We start from the raw sequence: 21,189 nt of genomic DNA on the forward strand, positions 1-21,189 counted from the left end.
AGGCAGCTCACACAATGCAATTAGCTGTACTCTGGCCGCAGCAGGGGCCGGGCTCGGTCCAACTCTCCAGGCTCAAGTTTCCCCTTTGATGCCTGGTGGTTCCACATAAAGTGCCTGGTGGTTCCGACTTGTAAGCCAGGGCGGCCTGCCTCCCAGCTAGTTGGACATTTACTGTCTTCTGTGAATGTTTTCAAACTCACTAAATCTGCTATTGGAGGACAAGCCCTCTGGGTACTGTGTCCTCCTCCCACCCTGAGAGTTGTGGCCACCACCTCATACCCCGTGATCAGGGCCTGCATGCCGAGGGGAGGGTTGGAGACGCTGGTCAGCCACAGCCCTCCATCTCCAGGAGGTGGCCACGCAGCATGAGGGCAGGCACTCCTCATTTTCTGATCAGGGGATGTCAGCTGGCTATTCCTCATCTCTCCGAGAACAGTCTCTGTTCACGAAAGGTAAAGTCACAAGACATCACCTTCATGTAAGAATAAGTTCCCTACAGGGAACACATCATTTGAATTCCTCAGGCATACGCCTTTTTGTTCTTTCTTTTTTTGGATTTCCATCCAGAAATAATTTATGCACATTCAAGCAAAAAATATACTCCGACTCCCCCTTTTGCACAAATGGCCACACACAATAAATACTGTTCTGCACCTGGAATTTTTTTTTTTTCACTTAAACTATAGCATGAAGACTTTTCCCAGTAAGAAAGCCTTGTCGCAAACAAACGCTTGCATTCCCCAGACGGCCAATCTCCGTTGCTTGTTCTTACCCAAACCACCTCATCAGTCCTTTCCTGTTCCCCGATGGTCACCCAGGATTCTGAGCGCCACGGGAGAGCCTGGCTCACTGCTCACTGGCTCACTGTTTGGGAGCAGCAGTACTGTCTATTGCTGATCTGGGTTGTCTGTGTCAGCCAGCCGGCAATCCCAGGGACAACTCCCCATGTCAGGGAGAAGGAAAAACAGATATCCTTGGACTTGTGAGCTCCGGGAGCCTCCTGGAGGCCATCTCTCAAAACACGCAGCCAGCAGGTTTGTGCTTTGCCGGACCCTGTAAGGGTCTTGTCTCTGGGCCACCGGTGCCGTGTGGGAATCTCCGACTGGCAACCAAGCCCACCGTGCCGCCAACCTACCAGCCTCATCTCAGGGGTGTCAATCAATGAAAGCAAAAGCACAACACGGACCAGGGCTGAAGAAGGCACAGCCACCCACACAGGAAAAGAAGACCCAGTGCTCACTGTGGTCTCTCCTACCTTCGATCGTTTCTCCTCCTCCGGAACAGCTTCTTGGTGTGTGCGATCTCCACTTCATGGGGCATCGGGTGGTAGCCCTGTGACACCGGGAAAGAGGGATTGTGAATAACTTCTGCAGGAGAGCAGAGAACTGACCATACAAGTATCCAGGACAGGAGGGCAGGAGCAGCTAACTGTGACCACCAAATCCAACAGAGAATGGAAAATGCTAGAATTTAATGAATTCCCCACCAGGTGAGGAGGCTAGAATCGCAGACTCAAGGAACGGCGGGGACCAAGGGAACCTTAGAATTCATCCTATCCAAGCCCACAAACGTAGGCGAGGATGCCGGGTCCAGAGCGCTGAGGGAGCTGTTCAGTCTTGCAGAGAGCAGGCCGGGCCATGGAGCCAGGGCTGCGGCTGCCCGCAACCCTTCCTTGGTTGGGAACTGAGCACTGGAAGGCAGGCCGGTGGGACCCTCCTGGTGATGCCCCAATCCAGAGGTCTGTTTTTGTGTCCCCTTAGACCAGGGATGCTTCACTGGCTGTACGATGGAACAAGATCCTTCTCCAATCTCCCAGTTTCTAACAAAATGGAAATGATACTTCTTTCTACTTGGCACTGCTGAGAGGACCAGGAGCTAAAGTCTGTTAACCCTGAGCTTCAAGCAGGGGAAGAGCATCTCCTAATCCTAGGCCAGACTGCCCTGTGCGATTTTACCCCAAATCCTCTCCTTATATTGCCTGGGAAGTATTTAGAGAAAACCTGCAAATAGTTAAATGCTTTTTTAAACTTTGAAGGAGGGACTGGGGAAGATTCTAAGGATTTTTTTTTTTTGTAAAATGCCCTCATGCCAACTATTTATACATTGACATCAAGGTTGGGAAGATCGACTTATAATGCAGGGTTGATTCAGCCAAATGCCAGGCCTGGGCAGAAGTACTTGCAAAATCTGGGATGATGGCCAGTTCTGTTCTCACCACCTTCCCGCCACCTCCACCTGCAATGGGAAAATGTGCCCCAGCAGGGACATGACAGCACGCCACCCCACTGTGAGCATCCCAGGACAGAACAGGGATACCTGGCCTGGGGGTCTTGGAGGGCGGTCTGACGTGGGCATCGGAGACCTGAGAACATGTCATTCCCTGACATGGAATCTACCACTTGGGCACACACAGCAATGGAAAGCCAGAGGCCGGTCTGCTGGAGGATGGTGAGTGGGTATCCGTTTGACCCCAACTCTCACTTTTCAGGCAGGGAGACCAAAGCCCAGGGGGAGGTCATGCGGAGAATGAGAGATGGCAGTTCTGTGGCTGCAGCCCTGACCCCCTGGGGAGCACACAGACCTCTGGATTTGGGCTCCATGGAGAAGGTCCCACTAGTCTGTCTTCACAGGGCTCAGCCCCCACCAGGGGGAGAGATGGGGAGCACTGGCAGCCCTGAGTATGCTGGGACTGGCCAGTCTAGGAGAGCTCTCCAGAAGGGTAATGGGAGACAACTGGTCAGGGACTGTGGACACAGGGACTGTGGACACAGGGACTGTGGCATTACGGCCACTTGGCTCAGTCACCTATTGAGACCAGGGAGGGAAAGACATGTTTCAAACTGTATTCAGTGATGGCCCTTCCCGACCCAGCCTATGTCTCTTGCCTCCAACAATCTAGCCAAAAAGGCATGAATGAATTCCCAACTCCAGGCTGCCACCATAGGGCTCTGGGGACTTAGGATGTGCTTTGTTTAATGGTTTTCTCAAAGGATATTGTTTGTTTTCTTTAATACAAAATACAAACAAGGAAAAACACCAAATCTTCCCCTCTCACTTCCCCTCTCCCACCCTGAGCAAGCTCCAGCCGGACCCTTCCCTCCCTCCTTCCCTCCCTCCCTCCCTCCCTCCCAGCCTCTCCAGGTCACTTCAGGAACACACTGGGTGTGCCCCAAGTAGACAATGGACAGGAAGCCGAGGCTCCCTCCCGAGCTGGCGGCGGACTGAGATCTCAGCTCTGAGGCTGGACAGACGGAGCTGCCCATGGCACTTGGCATAATAGGGGCCAGGAGGTGCCAGCCTCCTCAGCAGGGCCTCAGAGTCCTGGGCTCTGACCCACATCCTGGCTCCGCCCCCCACACCGAGGGCAGCCATGGGGAGCTGGACACACCGCAGCACGGATCCTAACTCTTCCCCAGGACTCAGGGGAGATCATCCAGGCAGGATGAGAAGCGCCCCTCACTCCCTCAATCTCAAGGAAACAGCTGCCCTAAAACGTGACCAGTAAGACAGGGCCGGCCAGAGTGGCCTGTCCTAGACAAGGGCACCGACGACAGGAACAGGAATGGGAAAGGAGCTCCTGATGGCCTGGCCAGGGACAGTGGGGTCCTGGCTTTAGACCAGAGATCCCCCCTGTTTTCAGTCAGGGTGCATCCCTCCAGGGGACAGCACGACACTGACCAGGCTTGTCAGGACAACTTTAAGAGTCCAGCGGCCTTGGCTCTAGTTCTTTGCTGAACAAATCTGTCCACTTCCTGCTCTCAAAGAGCCGAGGTGGACCTCAGTCCAGGTAGGAGCGCTCCCCTCCATGAGAGCGAGAACCAGCCCTCAGGTCTATCAGCTGGTCAGCCTGCAATAGGCATGCCTCTGCCACCACCTGGGCAGCCACCAGGCCCTGCCTGCACGTCCCCAGCTTCCCTACAGGTCTCAGGGCACATTCTCCTCGGGCCCTGAGACCTGACTGCAGATCCTCTGTCTGACCTCTGACCTCTTTCTATAACCAAGTGGGCCTGGGAGATAAGCGGGTTACATGAACATGAAGAGGAGGCTCCTTCCTCGTGCCCTATTGGTACAGCACTCGTGAAACACATGCACACATGTGTGTGCACACACGCACACACACACACACATGCTTCCGCACCACAGGGCAGTGCAGGCAGTGCCGAGGGGCAACACGTTACTGAACAGGTTGCAAAAACATGTTATGTAAAATCGGCCTATTCTGGGGCAGGCTGAGGCTGCAATCTCACAACCTGGCGCAGTGGGTATTTCCGAGGGATTAAGGGCAGGCCCAGCAGAGCTCTGGCTGCAGAGCTTCAGCCCCAGATGGTTAATGATCCAGGCTGGGACAGCTAGGGTCTTTCCCTGAGGTGACAACTATAGAGAACAAAACTTGGGTCTACAGGTGTGGGCGGGGAGAGACACCCCTAGCAGAGAGCAGGAGTGATGCTGGTGGCTGCCACCATCATGGGAGTGTCAAACCTCCACAGCCACAGACTTCCACACACCACCCACCTAAGGCACCTGTCCATCCATCCTGAGAGCCACGACCTCTCCATTCATCTCCCCACTCCATAAATACTGTGGACCTGGCACTGGGGGAAATGGGCAAAGTGTTGGTTCTCACACAGCACAGGTGCTGGGGAGAGAGAGAGGCGAGACACCACGTTTCCCCATGGAGCAAACCAAGGCAGGGCAGGGGGGGATGGAAGAAGTAGGGGGGGATGGGGTGGGCGGTCAGGAAGCCCTCCCTGTCCAGGGAACAGTTCACATCTGGCCACCTATCCACCCACCCAACCCAGCACCCTTGGTTGTTCTTCCCTCACTGAACACTGGGGGCCGACTGTGTGCTTGTGGACCAGATGGAGAAGACCAGGATGAGTAAGACCCAGTCCTGGTTCTGAGGGACTCCAGGGAACACACACGCTGAAGCCTGCCATGCTTATAGACGAGGCTGAAGAGCCCAGAGGAAGGGCCCAGGGCTTCTCTCTAAGGAGAAGGTTGGGGAAGATGTCATCAAGGGTGTGATACCTGAGCTGAGCCCTAAGGCACGCCACACGGGCTCCAGATGCTGCAAGTTGAAAACCCGCTGCAGTCACGGCCAGTGTGGGGGGTGCCTGGCCCTGCCCGAGAGGGGAGGCACCTGGCACCCCAGGGACCAGTGCTGGGACTCCTCTCCACTGCGCCTGGCTTGGGGCCATATACATCATCCTTTTCACCCTGGGCACTAGGTAGAATTCGGTCCCCCAGGAGATTTATTGGAGTCCTAATCCTGGGTACCTGTAAGTGTGACCTTATTTGGGAATCGGGTCTTTGAAGAGGGAATCAGGTTAACAGGAGGGATTAAGTTGGGCCCAACATCCAGTAACTTTACAGAAGAAGGAAATCTGGACACAGAGAATCGGCAGCCGCAGAGGGAGAAGGCCAAGGGAGACGGAGACACGGACCGCAGCGCTGCAGCTGCCGGCCAAGGGGCACTGGGAGGAGGCAAGGAAGGCTTCTCCCCGGGAGCTGCTGGTACCTGGATGGGTGGCTCCAGTCTCAGAACCGCGAGACCACAGCCCCCCCTCCCCCGCATGGCTTTAAGCCACGGGATTTGAGGTCACTTGCTCTGACAGCCCTAGGAAGCTCATGTCCCCCCTGCCCTCCTGTCCACAGGCTACACTGCAATCCTCAGCATAGGACCCTGGCCCTGGGTCTGCCCGAAGCCTCCCCCACCTCCATCTGCTCCCTCAACATCCCCAGCTGTCTCCTCCTGGGTGGTCCTGTGGGACCCTGTGTGGCACACGGGGTTGCCCCAAGTCAGACAGTCCTCAGTGAGCAGGAGCGGCCGGCCCCACCCATGCCCTACTGCAGGATCCTGAGGCACCTCTGCAGGGGTGCCAGGCTCCCAGGGACTTGCAGTCTGATGGGGAGTCTTTTGGCCCCCCGGCAAGTGAACAGCTAACCCGGCTGCCCAGGTCTCTAGCCTCACGGTGCTTCTAAGAAGAAGGACCGGAGCCTCTAGAGAGCGGGCGGGGATCAAAATGGACCCCTCACTGTGGAAGACACTGCTGACCCAGCCCCACGCTTCAGCACCCAGCTCCAGAAGGCTTCCTGGCACATAGTAGGTGATAACTAAATATTTGTTGGATAGAAAAGAAAGGAAAATGGGGAAGAAGGAAACAAGAGCCTCATTTTGGTCCAACCAGGGCTCTGCTGAGGCGTCAGCACGTGTGGCGCTGCCTGGCGGTGGCAGCCACAGAGGGAGCTCCTGGGTCTCAGCTGGGGCCACTCCCCCATTCTTTACCTCTCATACTCCAAGGCAGGGCCTTGAGGGCTTAACTAACCCTGGTGGGGCTCAGAGTCTTGTCAGTGAGTTGGTGGGGTGGAGCCTATGGACCCTAACCTCCTCCTCTAGCTAGAGAAATGCTAGAAAGAAAGGCCACCAAGTCACTCTACCCTCCATTCCATGGGTGGGTGATGGGCAGGGTGTCCTGGATGCGGCTGTGCCTGATTCCCTCTCCTTCTGTCCCCATGAGGCTTTGAAGTGTCCCACAGAGCTGGAGTCCATGGTCCGCTGCTTCACGAAAACTAGTGTCCACTTAAGTTTCAAGGAAGATTTCCCTGGTATTCCCATGATCTTTGACCTCTGGCCACTGACCATGGACCTGAGTCCAGTAGAAATAACTCCAGCCTAACCCTCTCATAGGCCTGTTATCTTTCTCTTTCCCACACACCAGCTCTTTAAAAAGAGAAGAAGAAAAAAAAAAAGCATTACACACATTCAAGAAGTCTTCCTCTTGGTGTGTTCCTCCCCGACTGCACAGGACCTCGGCCCCAGCACTCGGCACAGGCCTTTATCATGAAGCAGCAAGTGCTGGGGCTGGAAAAGAAGACGGAGGGTCCGGGCCCAGGCCACGGGCATGGTGGGAGGTCTTCAGCGGGGGCTCCTGCCCAGGCAAGCTCTCCTTTCCCCTGCTGACACACTGGTCTGTCCCCGCTGTGCCCGGATAGAGACCCTCTCTCCCGGCCTTCTCACAGTCCCTATCCTGGTCTTCATAAGTTTGCAAATTGACCCCAGCCCCAGGTTCCTGTCCCTCCCAAGAATGCTTGTTTTAAATACATGGAAACTAAGGGCTTCCTTCTCTCTAGAACATTCCAGATGACCTGGAGAGGAGGGCCTCATGAATCCCCAGGCCCAGAAGAACCAGCCAGAGGCTGTGCCATGCCCAGAGGCTGCCAGGCCCCTGGAGCCAGGGCAGGTCCTGGGGCCAAGTCCAGAGCCCCGAGCTCAGGGCTTCTCATCCCCCTGTGACCTCCCGCCCCAGCCTGAAGAGGCGCCCAGAGGGGCGAACCGTACAAAGGAACCACAGCACTTGGCAACTCAAAGGACCATAAAAATCTCAGCCTCAGCTCCTCGAGATAAGCTCCACTCAATAGCTGAGGCTTCCTCCTGCTGGGGGTCATGTTTTTTCATAGCTTCTAAGAAGTTATCCTACAACGTCTCCGTCCCCGTGGGCAGGATGTGTGGGTCACGTCCAGGCAGAAATAAACAGGTAATGTTTCTAAAATTCCTGGAATCTCCAGGCTGCAAGGTTATTCAGAGAAGCTGACCTGTTTCAGAAGGGAGGGGCAGGGGCGGGCAGGCTCGCCCATGTTTAAGTACATGGTTTTCTACTTTTTCTTTCAATTTATTTATTTTTAATCAGCCGAGACCCTTTAAAAAACAATACCTTAGCTGGAATCCCAGTATAAAAACAGAGATAAAAGCAGACAGGGAAGAGACCCAGAGTCTGCTCTGAGCCCTTTGCGGCCTCCCGGTCACCCACTTTCTCCACACGTGTGCCCTGGAGCCTGAACCTAACCCTTGGCCCACCCATGGATGCACAGCCTGCTAGCTCCACAGTGAGCAGGACGATGTTCTAGAACGTGACCTTGACTTAGGAACCGGACAGGATCTAGAGGAGTCCACAACCCCTCGAAAAGTCACGTGGACGTTTGTCTGGGCAGGCTCCTGGGTGGGAGTCCACGTCATCCGCTCGACACCAGGAGGCCTGTGTGTGCACAGGTCTGTGGCTCTGGAGCTGGTTGCTGGACTGTGAAGAAGACCTTGGAGCTGCTATGTCTGGACCTTAACCATCCCCAGGGCCCATGTCGAAGGCGTGGTCCCCAGCTTGGTGCTACTGGGAGGTGGTGGAAACTTCCAGAGGTGGGGCCTGGTGGGACATCTTAGGGTTTTTAGGGTATACTCTTGAAGGGGACAGTGGGGCCCTGCCCCTTCCTTTTCTCCACCCTGTGGTGGGGCGCATGGCCTTCCTCCCTTCCTCCTCCAGCCATGTGCTGCCTTCCCACAGGCCCAGGCAAAGGTGCCAACCAATCACAGATCAAACATCCAAAATGGTGAGCCCAAATCAACTTTTTCACAGACTGATTATCTCAAGCATTTGTTACACTAACAGAAAACTGATTAACAAACACTCCCAGGCAAACATCCCCCTTTCCTTTGCCCTTCAAGTTTTGTTTCTTACTGTAACTGCCCCAAATACTCCTGACTAGTAAACCCTTTAGGTGACTAGATCCCGCTAGGACGGCATTGAAGAGTACCCCATGTAGCCTTCTTCTCTTCTGGTGTAAAATCAGAATGAAATATCTGCCCTTCCTCCTTCCCCACAACTATGAAGCCTTCCTTTGGTTTCAAGAGTCAACAAATTCTCCCTTTTATCTTTAAAATATTTCGAGTTGGGTTTCTATCATTTGCAACCCAAAATGTCCTAAATCATTCAACACGATAGAGCATGGGTGTGGTGGCTGATACTGAAGTCACGGGAGGCGAACAGGACTCGCTGCTTCCTGTCTCCCGTGGGTTGCCACATCAGGAAGAGTCCTCTGGACAACGTCAAATGCAAAAGACATTTTACTTGTTAATTTCTGAACGAACAGAAAATTCAGGTGAGGACTTTCGTACAAAGGATAGGGACTAAGAACCAACTGGTAAATGCTAGAAGTTTCTTTCTATGTAAAACCAGTCAAGTGCTACTCCCACTGTCAATCTGCCGTTTGCAACCAGGGCAGTAGGGAGAGGTGTCTGCAGGTGTGGGGGTGCTGGAAGGGTGGCTTTGACTTTGTCAAACACCCAAGGAGACCAAGAGGCCATGGTCTAGTCCAAGGAATGGGTCCAGGACCAAGAGTCCAGAGGCATTCTGGAGGCAGGCCACTTGGCCTCAGGATGGTGCTCCTGTGGCTCATTGACATGGGACAGTCACAAGGGAATGGAATTGGGGCAGACAGGTGCTCTCCACTCCCCAGATGAGGGACATTTACCTAGAGTCCTGGAAGCACTTCTTTTCTTGGGGGGGGGGCGTGTATACTGGAGATTGAACTCAGGAGTGCTCGACCACTGAGCGACATCCCAGCTCTATTTTGTATTTTATTTAAACACAGGGTCTCACTGAGTTGCTTAGCGCCTTGTCATTGCTGAGGCTGGCTTTGAACTCATGATCCTCCTGCCTCAGCCTCCCGAGCTGCTGTCCTAGAAGCACTTCTGAACTGAAGAAGACCCAGGGCAGGGACAGATTCCTCAGAGAGTGAACTGCTTCCAATATGAGAGAAAGTGCAAGTGATACACTGGCTGGGAGCCGCCGGGCTGGGCTGGGCTGGGCTGGGCTACTGGGCACCAGGCGGCTCAAGGCCTTTCGGAAGCTGAGCGGCAACACAGACAAGCAGCGATGGGGCCGAGGCCTCTCTTCTCAGCTTGACTGGGTTCTAGGTCTCAGACGTGCAGCACCAGGCCCCGCATTGGTGCTGGGGAGAGGAGGGGGCTGAAACACGGGCTTTCCACTAAGGACTCAAGCATGCTGTCATTTTTCAGGCAACACCTTTTGGCTGAGGCCCACAAGGTGCCAGGAGCCCTTTTGGGAACTGGGGATGACATGGTGACTTGGGCCATGGATAAGGAAGGGCTTCGACTCTACACAGGGGGAGAGGAGAATCAACAGTCAATAGGACACAGCTAAAAAGAAAGGGAGGATTGCAGCAGAGACAGTGTGCTAAGAAAAAAAAAAAAAAATATATATATATATATATATGAAGGGGTTAATGCTTTAGACTGGAGAATCAAAAAGCAACATCTGAGCCCAATCAGAATAACTAGATTGAATGGTCCAGAAAGATACAAGGCCGAGAACAAAAAATTACACAGGTTATTTCTGTTTATCCTTCAATACACAAAAAGTTTAGTTTCTTTGGTTAAAATAAAGTAGTTGGCCTACATTAGTAGTTCTCAAGATTTTGAATTTCATAAGCTAGAAAAATCAAAAACTGGGGAGTCATTACATTTACTCTGCCTAAGGACATTCTATCATCACCATCAGTTCACAAAGGAAATAAAATAATGACGATCCTTTCCACGAATTCATTTCAGCTCTGTGAAGAACACACAGCGCTCTCCTACAGAAGGCCCTCTGTTCTGTCATAACCTGCTTAACTAACGTCCTCAAATTCACCTCCATAGACCTAGAAAGAAATACCAACTACAGCCCACGAGGGCTTACGAACCCTTCATCAGAGCATGCATTATACATTTATATGCACGTACTGCATGAAGAATGTACTGCAAAGCAAGTATGCCGAGCTTCGTGGGCAATTAAGGGGATTTCAGGAGTCATTGTGACTACAAGTTCTCATTATTGCTTGAATCTATTCTCCAAGCAAATGTAAATCCACTATTTCTCTCATTTTGCTACATTTTGCTACAAAAACTCTTTGCCCGTGTGAGCCTAAGTCAGACGTCAGCAGCAACCCTGACTTCCCTAGAATGAAAGTCAGATGCACATGCATAACCAAAGAGCTTCTCTCCATGTGGATGACGTTTCATCACAGCTTTGGTTGGGCTTTGCTTTTGAAGGACATTTTTTTTGGTCATTTGTTCACTGACTCTCCCATCCCTGTCACCATCCTACCTTTCTTGGGCCACTGAGTAATATAATTAGTTTGGTAACCAAAAGGTGGCCACTCACTGACCCATAACCACATGGTCCTGCTGCGGCCAAGAGCTCCTGACACTGAAGTTGTCCCCCAACCCCAGGCCACATGAAAGTGAGTCCTATGCCAATCCCTGGGCCCTTCCCTGCTCAGCCTGCAGCTGGGCTGTGACAGGCTCCAGGTGGGCAGGCCCCGCAGCTGAACCACCCCACTGCCTGAAAAGCAGAGAAGCAGCTTTTCTGGCCACTTTCCCTGTGTGCCCTTGGCGATCCCTTCATCCACAAGGCTTCCAAGGGTGACTCCGCTACTCTCTTTCTTTTTTCTTTTGACCATGGCCGTTTTCTGCAGGGTTGACCTTTGGGAGGGGAGAGCTTCTCTGCATGACCACTCGACCCTGGGGTCTGGGCATGCCCCATGCTTGACCAGGAAGGTCAGAGTGCATGTGCTGGGCCCAAGGGAGCCAATCCCAGGCTGTGGGGGTGGGGGGGAGCAGGCCTGGGGCGACCAACTTGAGGGCCAGGGTTGAAGGGCGCAATCAGTACTCCTGGCTGTATCAAGGCCTTTCCAACAGGGAGGTGAGTTTGACTTATCTGGGGGAGGCGATCCTTTAGGTCTCACTGTACCCTGCACATGTCATGTCTCGGGAGCGACCCAGCCAGAGGAAAAGCAATCACTGCTCCCACCCCTGCTGGCCTGCAGAGCCACTTTCAACTTCTATTTATGGAAGCGCATCAGAAGGCATGCTGGGCCCTGGCCAGGACCCCGTGTCTGCCCTGGGGTTTGGAGTAGCTTGGAGAATGGGCAGCTATAGCTCTCCAAGGACTCCATGTCTTCCTGTCCCCATGTGCTTGTCACCCCACCTGGGACACATATTCCTTGTTCCAGGTGGTCCCTTGACCTGGGGCATCTTTCCACCTCTGTTCACTTCTTGAGTTCTGTCCATCCTTTGTCACTAACACAATGCCTGTGCCCTGCAAAACTGACCCCAGTTCTCATGAGAACTGACCCATGTAGTCACACAGCACATTGGACCAACTCCCGAGCTCTCCGTTCCATAGTCCAAATAGCCTAGGTAGCTGCCTCCCTGGCTAATTTATCTATATTTTCAGGAGCTCAGGACCATGTTTCCTTCATTTGTGGGTCCTACAGAATCTGGCACAGTGCCTTTAGATACTATGGGCCTCCATAACTGCTTGTTGGATGAAAAGTCAAGATGACTAACTGCCCTGGATAGGCCAGAGTAGGTCCATCCCCATTCTACCCACTGCAGACCAAGAGCATTTAGAGATGACCCTGGGCCTACAGTGTGCGGCCTTCAACTGGACTATGATCTCTTGCTTTGCAAGAAGTTGGAGATGGAGGCAGGGCCTGATCAGCCTCTAGGCATGAGGCTTTGCGCTTAGTGACATCTAGCTCTCCTCCAGGCAAACAGAGAACAAGGGCTTGGCTCCCCCAGCCAGTCCTCAGTCAGACTATAAGGTCTCTGAGGACCAAGGTGGTCATTCTCAGGCCTGCCTTGCGGCAATGACACCATGGATGCCCAGTACCCATTGCTCAATTCCACAAGCTTCCTAGTTTGTCACATGCTTCACTTCCGCTGAGCAAGTCCTAGGTGAGCAGCAGCCTCAGGTCTGGCCGGGCACCAGAGCTGCTCACACCCTTTGCTGAGCCTCAGTTTCCTCCGTTTAAAATGGAAAGGCTGATACCTACCTCTAATTGTGAGGATTAGATGGGAAGCTGAAACCAAGGAGATAACATAGGAATATTCATGACAGTTCTGAAGTAAAGATTTGCTACACCCAAATGGGGAAATTCTTTATTAGACCGGCCCTCAAAGAGAAGAGTCCAAGGGTACCCTGGGTCCACAGAGCCGAGGGGAATACCTCTGGAGGGACCACATAAGAAATGGCGGCCAATAGTTCCAGGCAGGCAATGGAGAGATGAATGGGCAGCAGGATTCATGGAGGGAGGTCAGACCAAATGGGACCAGGAGTTAGGCACCAACAAGGGTCCCATTCAATGGTCCCTACTGGGTTATGGCCATTAATTCTAGAATACAATGGCCCCCTGCCCTCTGCCCTGGATTTATGCTCTTTCTTGGTGCAGAGGGCTAGGGATAAAGGTCAATCCCAACCAGGACCACAACCTAGGCAAAAGCAAGGGGACTCCAGAGATCCTAAGGGTCCTACTTCACCTCCAGTCGCATCTTAGGTGTCACAGATGCTCAACAGACACCTTCCAGTGGACAGACGAGATTGACAGCTGGGGAAGAAGTGAAAAAAGGGGGAACAATCTGGACACTTGGGCAAACCTTTTTGCTGCACTTGTTGGCTGTTTTCAATAGCTACCTCCTGGGCCGCTATAGGACAGCGAGAAGATAAAGAAAAAGACATGGCAAGACAGGTCTTGGGCATCCTTGAGCTGGTCACATGCGGAGGAGCCAGCCAACAATGAAGGGAAGCTAGCCGGCAAACTCCTTCCTTCCCCTCCAGTCCTGCCTGATATATACACTCCCTCTACAGAGTGAGCAATCTGACTTTCCTGGAAGGTGTTCAGAAAGTCTGCTTACCATAGAAGGAGCTGAATGATGTCTGCATGGGTTGTGAGCTATCATATGATAATAACTGTGATCATCATTTACTGAGGCCGGCATTGAGTTAAGAGTTTCATATGTATTCACCCATTTCAACCTCACAACAGCTCTGAGAGGTAGGTGCTATTAAGATCCATCCTATACAGAGAGGAAAAAGAGGATCGGATTAAACAGTGGGTCTCAAGAAACGCAGAAAAGGTATCAACTCAGATTTCTCTAATGACAAGGCCTCTTCATGTGAGACTCATGGTCAGACTACTCTGAAGTGCTTATAAGAGTGACAGTTATGAGACCCAGCACCGGCCATAGCAAATACCTACCCAGCAGTCAAGGGAGGGATCCCATTTAGCTGGCAATAGGACTCCGGTCTATGACTTTGCAAAGTGACTTCATATAGAATATGCTCAACAAATGCTGGTCAATGGAATGAGAACCTGAACAAATGATGAATGAGTTTCAAATAAGCTATGATCAGGGCTGGCCACACGCACTGTGGACGCTCACTTCACAGGCTATCATGGCATGGAGATCATCAACACTCAGGGCCCCTGTAACTGACTATGCTGTCTCCCTCCTTCCAAGCAAGACTCTAAATAGTGGCGCTGTCAAGAAAAGCATTAACAGGAACAGTACCATGGGAAAAAAATGGACCTCCCTGCAGGTGTGCTGTGAAAAATTGAAAATCATAAGGAACTCATAGATTAAAAAGCATAAGGTCTAAGCCAGAGGTGGTGGTGTGTACCTGTATTTTCAGCCTCTAGGGAGGATGAAGCTGGAGGATCTCTTGAGCCCAGGAGTTCAAGACCGGCCTGGGCAACACAGTGAGACCCTGTTCCCCATCCCCTCAAAAAGAAAAAGAAAAATAAAGAAGAAGGAGGAGGAGGAGGAGGAGGAGGAGGAGGAGGAGGAGGAGGAGGAGGAGGAGAAGAAGGGGAAATTATAAGTCCTATGGAAATTTCCAAGTAGAAAGAAAGATAAGAAACCAGTTGCTGGTCACAGTGGCACATGCCTGTAATCCCAGCTGCTTGGGAGGCTGAGGCAGGGGATTGCAAGTTCAGCAACTTAGCAAGGCCCTATGCAACTTAGCAAGACTCTGTCTCAAGTAAAATAAAATATAAAAAGGGCTGGGGATGTGGCTCAGAGGTTAAGTGCTCCTGGGTTCAATTCCTAGTACAGAAAAACAAAACAAAACAAAAACAAGAAGAAGAAGAAGAAATCAGTAGAAGATAGAGACAAATTTCTAAAAAGAGGCTTGCATGCAAAAAAAAAAAAAAAAAAAAAAATTCCACGTGGAACTGTCTTTTAACTGTAAGAGGAAATTATAAGTCCTGTTCCAAGTATCCTTGGCAAATGAAATAACGGCCTCCGACTTGTTTTTTTTCACTGAACCCAGATACTGGGAGGACACTGGTTATGCACACTTCTCCCTGACTGCAGGGAACTCTACCATGGCAGGAATTCGATTACTTGCTCCGTTCCCAGAGAGCAGGGCTGACCTCTCCTGTGCGGACTGTTAAGGACTCTCTGCCACACCAAGGGTCTTTACAGGGTGACTTGAATGCGGCAGCCGTTGGTCTTGGCGGCAACTCAGTAGGCAGCAGCAGCTCTGATGACCTACTTGGTGTACATTTCCCTCCATGTCGCTGGAGCAGACAGTGATGTGACCTACTTTCAGAGGCACAGTGGTGGCTCAGGAAGGAATGGAGGAGACACCGAGAGCCTGGATGCAGGATATTGAAGCTCAGCCCCTGGGCGTTTCCTGGCCTCCTCCACTCCCCTGCCTCCCTTGGCTTTGGCCTTGCCCAGTGCCTGCCTTCCCTCCGGGGCCTCCTGCAGCCTCTCCTCCCCCAAATCCCTTGTCCTTGGGCAGGAACAGAACCCATCCCCAGTCCAGGCTGTGCCTCGGGTTTTGACGATATGCTCCCAACCTTCCACCTTCAGCTCACAGAGAAGACAGTAACATGGGTGGGACACACTGAGTCACCCAAAGAGACTGCCTGGTGCCAGGGCCACCAAGGGCTGCTATCCCCGGGGCTAAGTGAGGAGAACCATGTCTTGGCCCAAGGGAACTTATTCTCCACACACCCACCAGGACACTCTGCTCTGCTTGAAGGGCCACAGAACAACTACAAAGAGTCAAAAAAGTGGTTTAAAAAATTCCCAGCACATGTGTCAATGCATAAACTGCAGTTAGGGCTTCTGTGCAGGGCCTACCCTCTAGAGCAGGGGTTGGCAAACTGTTCCTGTAAAGAGCCAAATCCTCAATATTTTAGGCTTTGCAGGCCATATGGTCTCTGTCACAACCACTCAATTTTGCCGTTGTATAGCAGAAGCAGCCACAGAAGTGTGGCTGTGTTCCAATAAAACTTTATTTAGAAAGTTTTGATCCCCAGGTCAGAGTTATGTGGTCCATGGACCAGCAACATCAGCATCCCCTGGGAGCTGGCTAGACATAGGGACGTTCAGACCCCTGCTCTGGTGATGCGCTGGGAGCCAAGAGCACTCTGCAGTTAGGTCCTCCCAGCATCGAGAATCTTGCATTTGATGGGTGCCCAACATCCTCAAACTCTCTCTCCAACTGCTTTCAAAGAAGGACCTGACAAACTCAACCCACCATCAGGGATAAATAGGTTGTGTTTATATTTATTTATTTTTATTTTTTTTAATATGGTGAACACAATGTCTTTATTTTACTTTATGTGGTGCTGAGGATAGAACCCAGTGCCTTATGCATGCTAGGCGAGTGCTCTTCCTCTGAGCCACAACCCCCAATAAAATAAATCAATAAAAACCTGAGGTTGGTGGCTTTCAGCCCTGGCTGCTCATGGCTAGCCGGTGAATATCTTGCAAAATTCCTGATGCCCAGGTACCACGGCAGAGACCCATGCCCTGATCTGGGGTGCATCCTCAGCACCAGATATTTTAAAAGCTTCCCAGGTAAGTCTATAGGGTGGTTAAGAACCTTAAGAACCACTGCCTCAGACCAAAAGGGGGAAAAAAAATGAGTGCAAGTGTTTTAGAATAAGTAAGCCAGGGAGTTTATTTTTTACCCCTTAGTGGTAAAGAAGGGGCGAAAACAATTCCAGAACCCCTGAAAACAAGCCTACAGGACCCTCCTTGGCCATGGCTGGCACTGGGAAGATTTCATTATTCTCTGGAAAGATCTAAGACCTCATTTTTATTTCCCTCCATATCTAGTATGGGTCCCTACTAGCAATATGTGTTCTCAATATTGTTAATAATTTGTTAATCAAGAAAAGCACTAAGGGCCGAATAGTCAACCAGTCAATTTATCAAAAACAATCCTCAAACAGTTGACCAAGTGTTTCCTGAAAGAGGGTTGTGGTCTATCAGGGAGACAAAGTAAGCACAAATGAAATAAATGGTAGGCTTAGCCATATTTGCTAAATACAACTAGACAGTGGTTTCCATATTTTATAGCACACCATAATCACTAGGGAGGTTTGAAGAACTCCAATGCCTGAGTTGTACCCTATGCCAATAAAATCAGAATGTCTTAGGACGGAAGACAGGAATCAATCTCTTTTAAACCCCTTGTGTGGTTCTAATGTGCAGCAAAATTTGAGAACCACTGTCATAGGGTCCTGCTACTCAATGTGTGGTCCATGGACCACCGAATCAGCATCATCTGGGAGCTGGCTAGAGATGGAGATGTTTGGGCCTCACCCGAGTCCTCCTGAATTGGAACCGGTGTGTTCATCAGATCTGAGATTGCTATTAGCATACACGTGGAAGTGTGAGAAGTGCTGAGTAGGGGGCTATGTTCTGAGAAAGCAAAGATTCTAGAATGTTCCAGCAGGGTAATTGGGGAATGTGTCTCAGAAAATGGGGGGAACAACAGAGGTTCTGCGGTATGGGAGAATTAGAGGAGAGAGGCAGTGGGGAGGGTACTTAAGGCAGGATACAGTGCAAGCGGGGAGACTGGTCTTCGTATATGGTGAGCCAGAAATAGGAAAAGGGACCTTCCTATCAGGGGTTTGTTTTGTTGTTTCACAAAAGTAAAAAATTAAATCATATTTAGTTGCCCAATTAACAAACTGAGGTTTTTGAGGGAAAATGACAGGAAAATAGGCTTGTCCTAATAAACGTGGGGCAACCATTAGAGGGTTGGCAGGAATGGTCAGGGGAGTGGAAAAAGTGACCAGGGCTTTGCCTCTTGGGCAGGTGGAGGAGGACAGAGATGCCTGTCAGTCAGAGAGGTGATGAGAGGGAATGGCGCAGAGGCGCTGGGACAGTGTCTTTGAGGAGGACAGGCTAGCAAGACCAGCATCCAGCAGGTGGGAAGGCAAGGCAGGGAGAGATGAGCACCCGTGTGTGCAGGTGGCGGCCTGGGGAAGAGGGGCCTCAGGGGCCAACTGCACTGGAGACAGAGTGTCCTGGAGCCTTCCGGACTGTGGAACTGCCTGGAGGGAACTCTGCACTCCCACAGGCAGTTAAAATAAGCTCCTGCTCACGACCCCCAGAAGCTGTCCATGGGAAAACACAAAGGCCCCAAGCAAGTGTGTCCCCAAAGGGCCAGAGAGAGGAAAGGCAAAGCTGTGCAGGAGCCCTGGGATTGTCCAGGCCCGAGTGGGCCACCAACACCCGGAGCGGCCCTCCAGCACAATGCCTTTGTTTCCAGGCCCCTGGAAGTCGAGTCGATTCCCAGTCGAGCTGGAAATGCCGGGAGGTTTTCCCATGTTGCATTCGAATGAAACAATAACAGCAGAATGGACGTTACCACAATTGTTTCCACTGAAGTTATTTTGGGGGAGTTTAGGAAGATTGTCTATTCCTAGACGTTTCCTTCACCCGATTCTCTTTATACAAATGCTGAGGGAAGAGGCCAGTGTCGCCACCAGTCTGCCTGGCCTGCTCGCAAGCACGTGCACAGCGCCATGTGTAAGGGGTTCCCCGGGGGGGGGGGGGCCCAGGAGGTGCTGTGGCTACACGCATGATGCTACTGATGCCCACGTGGAAGCCCTTAGATTCGACGAGCGCCTTCCTGTTTCCAAAGCACCTTGTCATTTACCACCAGGCTTACTCTCATGATGGCCTTCTGAGGTGGCAGCTTGCAAGTGGGAGATTTCATTATCCCCCTCCTAGATATGAGGGACCAGAAATACAGGTACGCAGTCAAGGGCACCCAGCTTGGAAGGGCAGGGCAGGGCAGAAGCCTGCCCTTTGGGTCCTCTCTGTGGTGAGGGCTTTCACTAACTGTTACGGTCCACTCACCGTCGCCAGCCCCATGCCAGGCACCGGGTTATGACGACTCACAGGTGAAGAGGGACTCTGGGCCCTTCTGTACTCCTGGGCCCACTGGAGTCCAGTGTGGCTGTTTTACATGGTGCAGCCTGGGGGAAATATGGCCTTCTAGGCTGGACAGGAAAGTGGGGGTAGACCAGAGAAGCCTGGCCTGACAGGAGCTTGGCTGTCCTGGGCAGACAAGGACAGGTTTGAGTGAATTAGTCAAAGAGCTAGATTTGTCCCCTGTGTAGACCATGGGGAAGATGAGCCCAACACAGGGCAGACTAATTAGGAGGCCCCAGCAATGGTCAGAGACAAGGACTAACTCAGGAATGAGGGAGGCGGCCAGGGACAGAGGAGGAGAGTCTGAACACGGGAGGATACAGTTTACTGTCTGGGGTAAAGGACAGGGTCGGGTAGAGACAGGAGACAGCATTGCCTGGGAGAAATTCAGTGGCAAAGACCCCATCCCTGCTCTGGAGGATCCCACCTATCGGACAGAAAAACTAATGAGCGGCACTAGAGGCTGGGTGGGATCAGCTTCAAGAAGACAGAAGTCACAGCTCTGCCACTTTAGGTCTGGACAACAAGGCCAATCCCTTATTTTTAAACGATGTCAGCCCCTTACAGAATGGGGAGTGGGACAAAACCTTAATACCTTAGGGCAGAGGGTCTCACCCCTAGCCACATGGTAGGTTCACTCAGGGAACCCAGGTCACACTGCCCAGAGATCCTGACTTAAGTCTTTGAGGCCAAGCTTCTCAGCCTGGCAGAGTGCTATGCCATGTTGGTGGTAGGACTGAAAGAAGAACTTCTTAGTCACTAACTTTTGGTTCTTCAAATGGCCCTGAGATCTTTGGTTATCCTCTGTGTGTGTGTGAACTGGGGGTTGAGCCCAGGGCCTTGCACGGTCTAGGCAAGTGCTCTATCACTGAGCTCTCTCCCCAGACCCGTGGCCGTCCTTGTTATAGCACAGCAAGGTCCCGGTGGGCCTCCTCAGGCTCCCTCGCCTATGGATTTGACTTGTGGGACAGTCTTATCTTGAACCAATCAGCGTTGCCTCCTCGGGGGATGACCTGCCTGACCTGTGTGGCCAGCCACCAAGGCTGCTGCCCTGAGTGTCCTCAAAGGACCTCGCTGAGGGGGTGGTGTATTTCCTTGACCACATCACACGCCAGCCTGCTGGAACAATGTCCCTCTTCGTGCTGCCAGGAAGGCCATATAAAGGAACATCTTCTCTTTGCTTGACAAGCGAATGTTTCTGCTTTGACCTGGAGGGTACCCTGGGAAGCACCATCATAATGCAGAGGGCACAGAGCAGGCTTAGAGGTCACAGGGATGAGAATGAACCGTTCCTAACATTTTTAGTGCGTTTGGAAAATACTTTCATGGGATGTTGGGATTTACTTGGTGTGTGTGTGTGTGTGTGTTGAGAGGGGTGCAACAGGGACAACCGTCCATCACATGGGCAGCCCCTGGCCAGCTACGATGGTTAGTTTGGGTGGCATTTATGGACCATAGCTGCAAAGTTTCTAAGTATGGCTTCTTGAACTGTCTGCTTTTTGCAGCCAACTCTGCTGAGGGGTTTGCAATGAATTCCTTAAAGTGAATCACAGATTACTGACTTGCATATCAAATATGACTATGTTTCTATAAAAAGAATCTACTTCTCAGAGGATGCCAGTGGCCAGCTGGGCCCCGTGAGTGGGGTGATCCATTAGGGTCTGTCTGAGTACCCTGAGGAATCTCAGGAATCCCACGGCTCCTCTTCTCCCCTGCAAATCTCCCTTGCACTCAGTCTCTGCTGGACTGGCAGGGCCCTTGGGCGGTGAATGACAACCTCTGACCCATAACAGTCTTGAGATGCCAGCTCATCTGCTCTGGGCCGGGGAGAGCAGAAGCCCTGTGCTCAGAGTAGGAGGCTCTGTCTGGGCTTCAGTTCTGCCAAGTGCAAAGTGACAGGAGCTGTACTAGGTGACCTTAAAAGAGCCTTTCTGGCACAGCACTCTATTACCTTGTGACTCCTTCTTCCTGAAGAAATTGAGCAGGTACCTCACCACGTGGCTGGTAAATAGACCCTGCAAAAGAGAGCTCTCCCCATCTGGCAATGTTCTAAATTCCACTCTGGCCTTCTAGAAAATGAATGAATGGCCCAGGTATTTAGCTCCAACTTCATTTGCTTAAAATGAGAACCAGACGCTGCTCACACAGGCTTTGTCCAACGCTGGGAGATGCCCATTTCTCTCTATAGTCATGGACCGGAATCACTTTTCTGGGGAGGGTGTTACTGGGGACTGAACCCCAGGCCTCACCCATGCTAGGTCGGTGCTCTACCACTGAGCCGCATGCCCAGCCTCGGGAGTCATTCTTGTGACAATTTCAGGCAGAGG

At 51.9% G+C, this 21,189-nt stretch overlaps 1 protein-coding gene across 4 annotated transcripts in view; it reads right to left on the reverse strand.

Annotated features, from left to right (window-relative positions):
- Ctif (cap binding complex dependent translation initiation factor) overlaps positions 1–21,189 on the reverse strand; it is a 269,043-nt gene that overhangs the window by 136,712 nt on the left and 111,142 nt on the right. For all 4 annotated transcript variants that reach the window (XM_071602778.1, XM_071602776.1, XM_071602777.1 and 1 more), the window contains one exon: positions 1,256–1,332. In XM_071602778.1, coding sequence (XP_071458879.1) covers positions 1,256–1,332 — 77 coding nt within the window. The remainder of the gene's footprint in view (positions 1–1,255; positions 1,333–21,189) is intronic.

Source organism: Marmota flaviventris, chromosome 16 (genome assembly GCF_047511675.1).
Source record: "Marmota flaviventris isolate mMarFla1 chromosome 16, mMarFla1.hap1, whole genome shotgun sequence".
Classification (NCBI taxonomy): Eukaryota; Metazoa; Chordata; class Mammalia; order Rodentia; family Sciuridae; genus Marmota; species Marmota flaviventris.